Here is an 11,722-nt window from a genome sequence, read left to right as displayed (position 1 = left end):
TGTGGCTTTTGCACCGCCGCCACCCTTCAAGTAACAGTGAAAGACTTGAGAGAGACCCCCCCCACCCCCCGCCTTCATCTGCTCGAGGTTAGTCAGAGTTAATCGCGTCAACCCCGTGTCTGAGCCGAGTCGGCACGACCAGGAATTAATCTCAGGTTACCCTCCTTTCTTCAGACAGCTGGGGCGGCCAACCTGCCTCCACCACCACCGCCGCCACCACCTCCGTTTCTAGGGAAAGTGAAATGACCCTTTGCACGTGTGGATGTTCATCAGAGCTAATGACGCTCTGTGCAAACTTGCTGAGTGAGCTCACCTGGGCACGCTGCTGAGAGACGATAATAAACGAAGGAGGAAACGAAAACCTAATGCCTCAGGCTTCAATGTCACACACCAAAAGTCGAACGCGACAGCAGAGGACTTTTTTGTAAAACACTGCAACCTGAAGACTTTGGTCCACACTAATAATAGCCGGCTCGACGTGCAGAAAATAGTTTATTCATAGTCTATTTAGACGGTAACGCCACTGGACAAATGTCGCAAACTGTTAGCTTGCTTCTTGTGCATGTGGCTGTAGCTTAAATCGCAGAAATTAACGGTTGCATGTAACAGCTGCTACCACATAGCCTAGAATCTAGACGCGCTCCTAGCAGCAGCAAATTACATTTGCTTCCAGGGGCAGTCTAGTTACTCTCCGTTGACTTGAGATTTCCAAAAATCCAAGATGTACCGGGCCAATCACGAGTCGGTGGGCGGGCTTGATGACGACTGACCTGCGACCATAAGTTCCGTGAGTTCCCCATCCTGCTAGAACTACCAGAGCGATGGCTGCTGCTAGCGAACAACTTTCTTTCGAATCGGCTTTGGCCGCCACTCTGAAAGACTTGAAGTTAAGCTTTTCTCTGAGAAAGGAACTCTCTTTTCCGCCGCTCTGACTACGTCACCTTCTTCTTTGCTCTGATTGGTTGTAGCGCTATCCTATTGCGTGGAGAGGGAGTTTGAAAGACAACCGTTTATCCCACCCCTGCGGTTGAGCCCTGTCTATGGAGAGCGCCCAGACTCTACATTTAATGTGGGTCTGGCTCATCAGGCTAGTTCCCATAGACAACAAGGTCAACGACACCTGTAGTTTATTTTAGAAAAAAGGGGGCATGTGATTTGGGTGTGGCGAATCAGGCTAAGGACAGATAGATGACATAGATTTGTCCTGACGAAAATGCAACCGCAAAGTTTTCCCAAAGTTCAACAGCACTTCCAAAAGTCTCTGTTTTTAATCATAGCAAAAAAACATATTAGTAAAGACTGGAGATGTCGATAAGTATCGGGGCTGATTCACGTTTGAATCGCACAATGATCGCGTTTTAGCCAAACTTGACCTTTTGAAGTTACTCGTTTTACATCTGCCATAAACCAAAAACCACGTCCCCGTAGCGTCAACACTTCTTCTCCTTTTTAATGCAGGTTGACGAGTGACAAAGCTGCCGGAAATCCCAGAAGAAGAAGAAGAAGAACCAAAATCAGACGTCTTATCATGTCTGTTCTGTGGAATAACTACTACTCTGTAAAAAAATAAAGTTATGCAAAGTGAAATTGTGCAATGTGGATGTTTTTTGTGATGTGGTGGCAGGAGATTATCATTCAATACTACCAACAACACCTACAAAAACATAGAACGCTGCGTTTAAAAGAACAGAAACGTTTCCTGGAGACCACGAGAAAAGAAGTAGGATAAGAAATGCCTTTATGAATCTCCAGGAGAGGAAATTTACTTTAGTTAAGATCGGAGCGGGATATATTAAAAGATCCGTATCAGATAAGGGGCCTATTAAAGACACAACCATTGCTTTCCAGTGAGGCGTCAACATACTGAGACCAGCACAGTAACAAAAGCCTCAGCATGCTAACGGTGGCTCAGCACACTTATCTCTTTGCCTGAACAAAACTGAATGTGAGAGGCTGCACCACAGGATCACAAGGAGCTACTCGGCTTAATTCTTTCCAACTTCACACTCCAAGACTTCTCTTTTTTCCTGTTTCAAATCCGTACTCGTCAGACCCAAATGACGCTAGCTTAAGTGACGTCAACGGAGGAAATTTATCAGATTTAACACAGTTTCCCTCTGGAGCCATAAAAACGCGTAATTCGACTATTTCAGGACCTCGGAGAGACCTGTAATTTGACAAATCATCATCTTCATTTCACACATTCCTACAGCGCCTGAATTATCAATGCGACACACGATCCTCACAAATTACCCAGAGATAGCCCCACAGGTCTCTGCTAAAAATGTCCGAAGTCAAGTGTGCTCGGTTTCATGAAAAAATAAGGCAAAGTCAAACGAGGTTCTCGGCCGACACTTGATATGCACGCAGCCGTCACGGGCGGGAAAAATACCCTCAAGTCAAGATCCTGACTTCAAAAGGAAGGGAGCGCTCGTTTTTTTGGAAGCGGTCAAGTTAAGGAGGCGAGGATTTGGTGGGTGGGGAGGGACGGCGTGTTGAGCGGCCATGCAGAGGGACGATAGGGAAAGAAAAAAAGCCCGCGGGCAAGAATCAGTTTGGTTTTCGGTGGAGTTTCCCCCAACCCTCACACTCACACCACTAATCCAATTCTGACCCATTAACCACCACAGCCAAGTTAACAGAGCGGGCCTTTGAAGAAGGTCTTTCCCCGAACCACCCGGGGGGGGGGGGGGGGGATTGAGACTTCTTCGAGACCAAAGCGACGCTCTCCGTCCATGCACGGCGTATAGATCCTGATCTGACTCATCCCCCCCGGACCCTGAAAACACAGCTCTAGTTTAAATTATTTTATGAACTGTAATTAACCGTGGCTCGCAGTGCGCCGACCGCATCATTTCCACTGCTTTCGGGCGTGAGAGGAGCAGCGAGACGATCGTCCCACTCTACCTGGAGGGCGTAAGGCGAAGCGTGTGTTTTGAGTAATGAAATAGGTCAAAGGATGAGTTGCAGCCCACGTGAAGGAGTCGCAAACAAGCTTAACGGTAGTGGTTAGGGGTGGGAATCTCTTGGCACCTCACGATTCGATTCGATTCCGATTCAGAGGTCAACGATTCGATTCTAAAACGATTATCGATTAATCTCGATTTTTTTTTTAATGTACATTTCCATGCGTGATTTAAAATTTTGTGATATATATATATATATATATATATATATATACACACACACACACACACACACACACACACACACACATTTTAGTTTGGTCAGATTCTTAAATATGAGTTTGCTACTCAGAATTTGCAAATCACTTCCTACTATTGTGTTGATCATTAGAGAAAGAAAAACAGATGAATTACCTTCTCTAATTGTTCGGTGGCAGCTGTACTGCCTGATCAATTGTCCTCTGGCTGGCATCAGGAACGGGTCCCCTTTTTTCTGTCAACTCTGGATGGTATCGCGAAATGTGGCTTCGCAAATTCGTTGTATTTCCGAAGTATTTGATTTTAATTCCACAGACCTTACAAACGGTGTAAGTCTTGTCCATCTTGCCTCCAACCTCATAGAATCCAAAATGCTGCCATACGGCAGCTTTTAAAAAAGCCGGGGCAGGTCGTATGAGTCTAGCGCTCGCCATTGCAGCCATTTTATCGCCACTTAAACTTTTTTGCATGTAAACAACTCTCACGTGTGTTAAGTGCGCATGCGTGTATAGCAGAGAATCAGCAGGCCAGAGAGTAGAGTTTTCTGTTGAGCTCTGTAGCAGGCGCACAGAATATTGCAGCGGGCGAACTAATTAAACCTTTTAATTTTAAAATTTCGATTACGAACTTATTTGAATCGAGACAGAATCGTTCAAGATAGAATCGAAATCCATCGGAGAATCTAATTTTTTCCCCACCCTAGTAGTGGTGCACATTTTCTGGTGACTGCAGCTTTACAGCTCTCTAAAAAAGGTTCAGAGACTCTTCTACAAGAAGTTGGACGCTTGTCAAACCAATGAAGTTAGCGCCGAGTTGCAGAAAGAAACTTGCGATCGGTTAATGAGCTGGAGCTCGTCGTGAATGTATTTCGTTGTGTAAAGTTACCCGCTAACTAGCCTGGTCGTTACCATCCTACGTTTCCGCCCAAAATTTGATTTCGGTCTGCACGTTAGTCTGGCCCAATGTAATAGGAATCTGTCTCCGTAATGGGCGGATGCTTATTCTGAGGTTTAAAATCATTGGAGTTCCCTTAACCAATCAGCAACGTTTGGTAATGACGTATATTGTGCGCCGGAGTTCAGGCTCTTACGCTTACCACTTCCGCTTCCAGTTGAATAAATCAAACTTTTCCCAAAGCCAGCTGGAAGGAGAGCTACGACGTCCGTGACATTTATAAAACTGACAAGACAAGCCTCTTGTTCTGGTTTTAATTCCGTGATGCTCTCGAGAGTTGAGACAACTTCGCGGAGGGCTTCTAGCGTCTCTTCCTCCGTCGCCATTGTTGCTATGCTGTTGAACTATAAGCTTCGCTGGACTACAAGCGACTCGGCAGGCGAGTTCCGCGTCATCACTCAACTGTTCGCTGATTGGCGCGGTTACACGCGAACCGCGGAAGTGCAATTTGGCCAGAAATCAAATTTCGGGCGGAAACGTAGGATGGTAACGACCAGGCTACCCGCTAACTGCTATGCTAATTAATTTAGCGTAATCTGCCATAGACGTTTGCTAACCGTATTAGCGTGTAGTTCTTAAGTGCACAGTGCATTTTGTGGTTCGTCGTAGGTCGATTTAAAGGCGTGCCACTGGATTTTCTGGTTGCCCTTCCAAATATAATCAGCGATCTGAAATGACACACAGTTTCGTGTACAGAAACTCAAGAATGCGCAGTCCAAACTATTAAAAAAAACCGCAGCGGTGAGCGCGCACTAAACCATGAACGAGGCGGGCTGGTTTCCCCCGTCCTTTCAGCCACCAGGTAAAACGGTGCAAGTCGACGCAGGAAGATAATACTGTTATTTTAATATCACAAAGCGGCCATTATGAAGTGTTGATGCGCCACTCAGCGCGGATGGGGATGAGCCGCTCTCCCAAAACCACACACACACACACACACACACACACACACACACACACACACACACACACACACACACCGCCCACTATTCAAACCCACGGCACTCTGTTATGATACGGTGACAGGACGGAGCTGGAAGCCGCCCAGCGCTATAAGCAACAAGACGAGACGCCTGCCGAGTAATACGACTGCACAGTTCTTCACTTCATTATCAAAAGGGAGGGCTTCTTCTTCTTCTTCTTCCCCACCTGTCAGGGGGTGACGTTTGGACAAGTGTTCGGGTCTGGGGAGCACTTCCTCTCTCTCTCTACATCTGGTGTACTCCGGGGGCCCCCGTTGCTGGCGGCGTGTTGAGGGTAGAGCAACCGGAGAAGGCTTTTGTCCTCATTGTGGAGCAGCTGAACCAACAAAAAAAAACTCCAGCCAGTCAATTAATTAAAATTATAGGAGGATCTCAGCAGGTTGGGGTGGGAGGGGGTGGGGGGAAGGAACATGTTTCCAAATGATGCGCCGTAAATGCTCGTAACGTTCCTCTTATTTTATCTATTATTATTTTGTTTTATTTCACAACTTGCCGGAGCGAAAACGCTGAAATGCCGCTCACCACATGCCGCTAATCGCTTCGCATTTACAACGCATCCTGTCTGAACACCCAGATGAACCTGAAAAATCACTTCCATGCAGCTCTTAAAGCGCCAGCTCAGACCACATTTAAACTTTCTTGATCATCAGGTCTTGCGCCTCCCTCCCTCCCTCCCTCCCTCCCTCCCTCCACAGCCCCATCTGTGCCCAGCTGTGCACGCAGGGGGGTGGGTGGGTGGGTTCTTCTTCAATTAAACCAACATCCAAAGAAGACCCTCATCTGCAGAGCTGCACTGAAAAGCCTTTTCACTCGAAGCCACACAGCAGAGCTTTAAAAATTTGCTTTACTCTCGAGCAGCTTCTGCGTCGGCCATCTTTAAATAACGGCTGCTTCCGTAATATAACTTTAAATAAGGAGAAAGACGTAACAACAGACAGAAAGAAATAAAGAAAGAGAGAACGAGAGAGAGTGCAGAGGAGGAAGCTCGGTTACGTAAGGCCCCGGGAGTGAAATATGCTCGGGTCTGACCGGGATAGGAGCTTACAGTCGGAAAAAGAACGGGAGTGACTCAAGAGAAGGAAGAGGTGGGAACGCGAACGGAGAATACTAGGGAATCCCACTGAGATAGCTCCCCCTCCGCTCGCCAAAGAATTTCAAGACGAGCAAACCATATGCTGCGACGGGTCACATGTAAAAAACCCCCGGAGCGAAGACAAAAACACCAAATAAAGAGTCTTAATCAGGGGAGGAAATCTTGTTTTATCTTTTTTATTTTTTTTTTTTGGGCGTACGAGAACTTTAGTTTGCCGTCTGGTTTCACTTCTAGGGCACGACGACGACACAGACCTGAGGGCCGTGTTCTACGTCCTCGTGTTAGAAGAGACAACCTGACAGAGTTTGAGAGTGACGTAATTCTCTCGCAGTCTCACGCCGTTAGCATAATGGAAACCCGCCCCCCGCCCTCCTCCTCCCCGTGTTGTGACGGGGGGCAATTCTCACCACCGCAAGTGTTGGTTTAGGCAGCTTGCTTTGCGATACTTTCCTTCCACTTCAAATAGCTGGCAAACATCTGCAACATCTGGTTCAGATGGACAGACGAGCTCGGGGGTTACAAGCGGCTACAGGGCCCCGTTTCAGTCTAGCAACTCATCATCATCATCATCATTCACAACCTGCCCTGGGAAAAAAAAGACAGAAATTAAATCGGCAGCTACGTGTCGGAAGATATCAGCTCGGCTCGCGGGTGACGGCGCGGAGCTGCGGTGACGCAAACGCCACTTTACTCCCTCCGCGGCGATCTAATCAGCCCGGGACACACAGCTGTGCAGCGCGGGGGCTAAATGAAGACGCACACAGTGACAGCGTGTAGTGAAACTCCTCGTCTAAAAAGTTAGGGGACTGGGATTCCTTTCCTGCTCCGAGTTCAGCAAGTGGAAGACGCGTATTATGTAATTGTGAATGAAACTTTCCGTGAGCAGAGTTTGCAGGTGGTATTTGAGGAGGAGGAGGGGGGAGGAGGGGGAGGAGGAGGAAGAGGGGGGGATAAAACCAAGGAAATATACATAAATATGAGAAAAAGCTGATTTTTATGGAGCGCTGGACTTCTGCTGCTTCTTTAAAAGGGGATGATATTGAATCTGGCAGCTCGGCATCAAGAAGAGAGGTGGACTTGCATTCTTAGCATTCCAGCGGAAGATCGCTGCAGCCCATCAAAATAAAAAATAAAAACTGCAGCGACAAACTCGTATAGACGTCCAGCGTAAGAGACGCGTTTTTAAAAGAGAGACATCAAAGAAGGACAAGGGAAGTTCATTTGTACTTTGAGTCGCATGTCGTCCCAAATGCATTTGACCAGGGTCCATCTAATCACGCGTTCCTCATCCATGTCTCACAGTGACGGGACATGAAAAGAGAATTCGCCCTCCTTAAGCCTCAAGCAGCCATGTTTCTCCATATGATGCTGGGTTCAGCTCAAGGTTTTCTCAAGTTTTTTTACTTGGCGTTGCCGCGTTTAACTTCATGCCAGCAGTACTTACTAACGCAAACAAGAAGATGCACTAACATCCTTGTGACTGGATAAGAAAAAAGAGAATTCGCCCTTCTTCGGCCTCAAGCAGTCATGTTTCTCCATATGATGCTGGGTTATGCTCAAGGTTTTCTCAAGTTTTTTTAATTGGCATTGCCGCGTTTAACGTCACACCAGCAGTAGTTACTACACACAAACAGGAAGAAGCACTAACGTCCCTGTGACTGGACAAGAAAAAAGAGAATTCAGCCTCCTCCTTAAGCCTCAAGCAGCCATGTTTCTCCATAGGATGCTGGGTTCTGCTCAAGGCTTCCTCTAATTTTTTATTTGGTGTTGCCGCATTTAACTTCCCGCCAGCAGCACTTACTAACGCAAACAAGAAGACGCACTAATATCCTTGTGACTGGACGAGAAAAGAAAATTCGCCCTCCCTAAGCCTCAAGCAGCCATGTTCCTTCATAGGATGCTGGGTTCTGCTCAAGGCTTCCTCTCATTTTTTTTATTTGGCATTGCCACGTTTAACTTCCCGCCAGCAGCACTTACTACACACAAACAGGAAGACGCACTAACGTCCTTGTGACTGGACGAGAAAAGAGAATTCAGTCTCCACCTTAAGCCTCAAGCAGCCATGTTCCTCCATATGATGCTGGGTTCTGCTCAAGTTTTTTTTACTTGGCGTTGCCGCATTTAACTTCACGCCAGCAGTAGTTACTACACACAAACAGGAAGACGCACTAACGTCCTTGTGACTGGACGAGAAAAGAGAATTCAGCCTCATCCTTCAGCCTCAAGCAGCCATGTTCTCCATATGATGCTGGGTTCTGCTTAAGGTTTCCTCTCATTTTATAATTTGGAATTGCCATGTTTAACATCACGCCGGCAGCACTTACTACACACAAACAGGAAGACGCACCAACATCCTTGCGACTGAACAAGAAAAGAGAATTCGCCCTCCCTAAGCCTCAAGCACCCATGTTTCTCCATAAGATGCTGGGTTCTGCTCAAGGCTTCTTCTCGTTTTTTATTTGGCGTTTCCGCTTTTAACTTCACGCCAGCAGTAGTTACTACACACAAACAAGAAGACGCACTAAGATCCTTGTGATTGGACGAGAAAAGAGAATTCGCCCTCCTTAAGCCTCAAGCCTCAAGCAGCCATGTTTCCCCATAGGATGCTGGGTTCTGCTCAAGGCTTCCTCTCAATTTTTTACTTGCCGTTTCCGCTTTTAACTTCACGCCAGCAGTAGTTACTACACACAAACAAGAAGACGCACTAAGATCCTTGTGATTGGACGAGAAAAGAGAATTCGCCCTCCTTAAGCCTTAAGCCTCAAGCAGCCATGTTTCCCCATAGGATGCTGGGTTCTGCTCAAGGCTTCCTCTCGTTTTTTGTTTTTGTTTTACTTGGCACTGTCGCCTTCGTGCCTGCTCTGGCGGTTTGCGTTGACACTTTGAGTGACAACACGGTCAGCAACATTATCGCAGCTATTTTAGTTTTGAAACTCTTTTACCAAGTTACGAAAGTGACTTTTACAAACCTAATTCCCACAATATTTAGCCTCTAGTTTCTCTCACATGCCTTTTATTCACCTCTTCTCTGCCGTCACACTCTTTTAACCCAAATCTCAGAGCTGGAGCTTCTTTCGGATCATGTTTTGGATCTCCTTCACACATGAAATAATCTCGGTGCGCGCTTTTGCAAGATCTGTCATGTAAAACTAGTCTCGCGTAGACCACAGTTAGATTTTTTTTTTTCCCGTCATATCCAGCCCTAGTTGGAGCGTTTAAAAACTTGTCGACAAGTGCTGGGCGTCAGCGTCAAGCCTCATGTCGCCTTGCTGTGGCTCAGCGGTTAGATCAGGTTGTGCCCGGTCCACGCCATGTCCTCGAGCAAAGACACCGAAACCAAAATGTGTGTTGTTGTGAGAACGAACAGGTAGATCCATCACTGCGACGGCAAAAGTGATTCGAGCGCCATATAAGACCAAGCCCGCCGCGATGCTTTCTTTACAATATTTCATGTCATAATAAGCGATGTCAGATCATTCGTCAGCTGCCTTAAACGGATTTCTCTGCACGAGCATGAGCCGCCACAGAAAGCTTGCCGTCCCGGCCGCCGACATGCATCTCCAGTTCATTAAAAACCGGTCTCGTTTTTAAGATCCCTGCTCCCCCCCCCCCTCCACTTCATTCCTATCAGAAACAGCACCAGCTTAAATATTTAATTTGGCCCTTCCTGCTTGGAACAGAAAGCTCTTCTCTGGAGGTGGATTCAGGTCAGATCCTGGACATTCATCAAATAAAAAAAAAAAGGAAAGGAAAGGAAAGGAGGGCAGCTGTCTGACCCCGTTCAGAGTCAAAACAGTGCCTCTCATGTAAAGCTAAACAGAGAGAGAGAGAGAGAGAGTCCAAACTCCGCTGCACACATCCCAACAAACTGCTTTGTCCCAACAGTTTTAAATATAGAGGGGTGGGTCATTTGGTTCTGGACGGACTGATGCTGCTATGTTGCAGGAACTTAATGCTGACCTGTTTAACAAACAAAGGAGGCAGCTGTCTTTCTGTCTGTCTGTCTCTCTGTCTCTCTGTCAGCGGGCAGTTATGGGACACTGCTCGCCGTTCAGCTGCAGACTGACTCCCCCTGTCATCTCAGCCGAGCCTTGTTCTGGGCATAAAGGGCTCGATTCTAGCTAGCTGGCAAAGGCTAGGAGCTTTAAGCTAGGCTAACATCGGCTAGCCAACTTTCTGTGAGCCCCCGTCTGTCCCTAGCACATACAAGCGACAGTTGCTGTAGCGCTGCTGTGGTGTGCAAATATTTCTAAATATTAAAATATACGTATATATATATTTTTATTAGATTAATTAAGCGAGAGCCAGTTCATTTGCAGCGCAACATATAGCTGCGCTAACCCCCCCCTGGGACCCGTGTTATGTCTGGCGGAGGTTACTGGCTACAATCACAAGGGCTGCGACTATTTCCAAGAGCAATAACATACAAATTCTACTATTTTCACACATACTAAGCTTGGTTTTCTATAAAAGACAACACAGTTAGCGTAGGTAATATTTAACATGTATCACAGCGGTTGTAAAAAAAAAAATTATGGAAAATATAAGGAGAAGGAGCCAACTCCATTAGGCAATGGGAACTGTTCCCGTCCAGCAACTAGACGGAGCCTTCCTTAGCCAAGTGTGTGGGAATATTGAGGGGGGATTTAAAGGCTTTGCTACCTGTTAATCGCAGCTTCACCGGGCCATTCCGCCGAACTCCTTGGTTAGACATCTCCTCTCGGTCCCGGCCTTCACCGCAGTTAAAAAAAAAATAATATTTAAAAAATAAAAAAATAAAATAAAAAAATAAAAATGTGTCGCTAAAGAATAAAAAAAGAAAGGTTTAAGAACCCCTCCGCCAGTTTTTAGACAATAATGGAGTCAAAGCATTGTGGCCCGGATGTGGACTCAACTGCCATAGCGATCTCACGCGCACAAAAAATAAAAAAAATAATAAAATAAAAAAATAAAAAATATCGAGTGCTGCAAATTGCATTTACTACACTTCGCTTCCTTGTTTTTTGTTATTTTTTCCGAAAAAAAAAATATTTTAAAAAAATAAATAAAAAAAAAGGAGGTATTGTAGGAGTCGCTGTTTGTGTTCACATCTTCAGAGAGAGTCCTCTGCCTCGGACCGAGTCCTCCTTCCTCTGAGCTCGGGGAGAGTTGGAGTGCGGAGAGCCTCCTCCACGGTGGATCCCACTTCGGGAGGCTGCTGCGGGGAGCTGACCAGTGACGACAGCGCTCTTTGGGGGGAGTGAAACATTTCTCCGACATGTGGCGCATATCCGTGAATCACGCACACACACACACACACACAACACAAACGTGTATATATATAAGTGTGTGTTTTATGTCGTGTGTCTGCGTATTCTGATGTGTGATCAAATGCGCGGTCCTGATCACCGATTTTAACTTTGATGCAGTAAACGCAGCAATTTATGACTTTTAACAGGGGCGTAGCTACCATCCATGAAGCCCCAGGGCCCCCTCTTGTGCCCCCCAACCCCCCTTTGTGTATTTCATAGACCAGAATGTGAAAAAAG

At 46.4% G+C, this 11,722-nt stretch overlaps 2 protein-coding genes across 2 annotated transcripts in view; one reads left to right on the top strand and one right to left on the bottom strand.

Annotated features, from left to right (window-relative positions):
- Positions 1–11,171, bottom strand: part of smurf2 (SMAD specific E3 ubiquitin protein ligase 2) — a 60,925-nt gene extending 49,754 nt beyond the window's left edge. The window contains exon 1 of the mRNA XM_084570187.1: positions 10,857–11,171. Coding sequence (XP_084426313.1) covers positions 10,857–10,908 — 52 coding nt within the window. The 5' untranslated portion in view covers positions 10,909–11,171. The remainder of the gene's footprint in view (positions 1–10,856) is intronic.
- Positions 1–11,722, top strand: part of ddx47 (DEAD (Asp-Glu-Ala-Asp) box polypeptide 47) — a 262,281-nt gene that overhangs the window by 152,535 nt on the left and 98,024 nt on the right. The window lies entirely within an intron of this gene.

Source organism: Chelon labrosus (genome assembly GCF_963514085.1).
Source record: "Chelon labrosus genome assembly, chromosome: 21".
In the NCBI taxonomy this organism is placed as follows: domain Eukaryota; kingdom Metazoa; phylum Chordata; class Actinopteri; order Mugiliformes; family Mugilidae; genus Chelon; species Chelon labrosus.
Note: the sequence above shows the minus strand (reverse complement) of the source record. Positions and strands in the feature narration are given on the sequence as shown.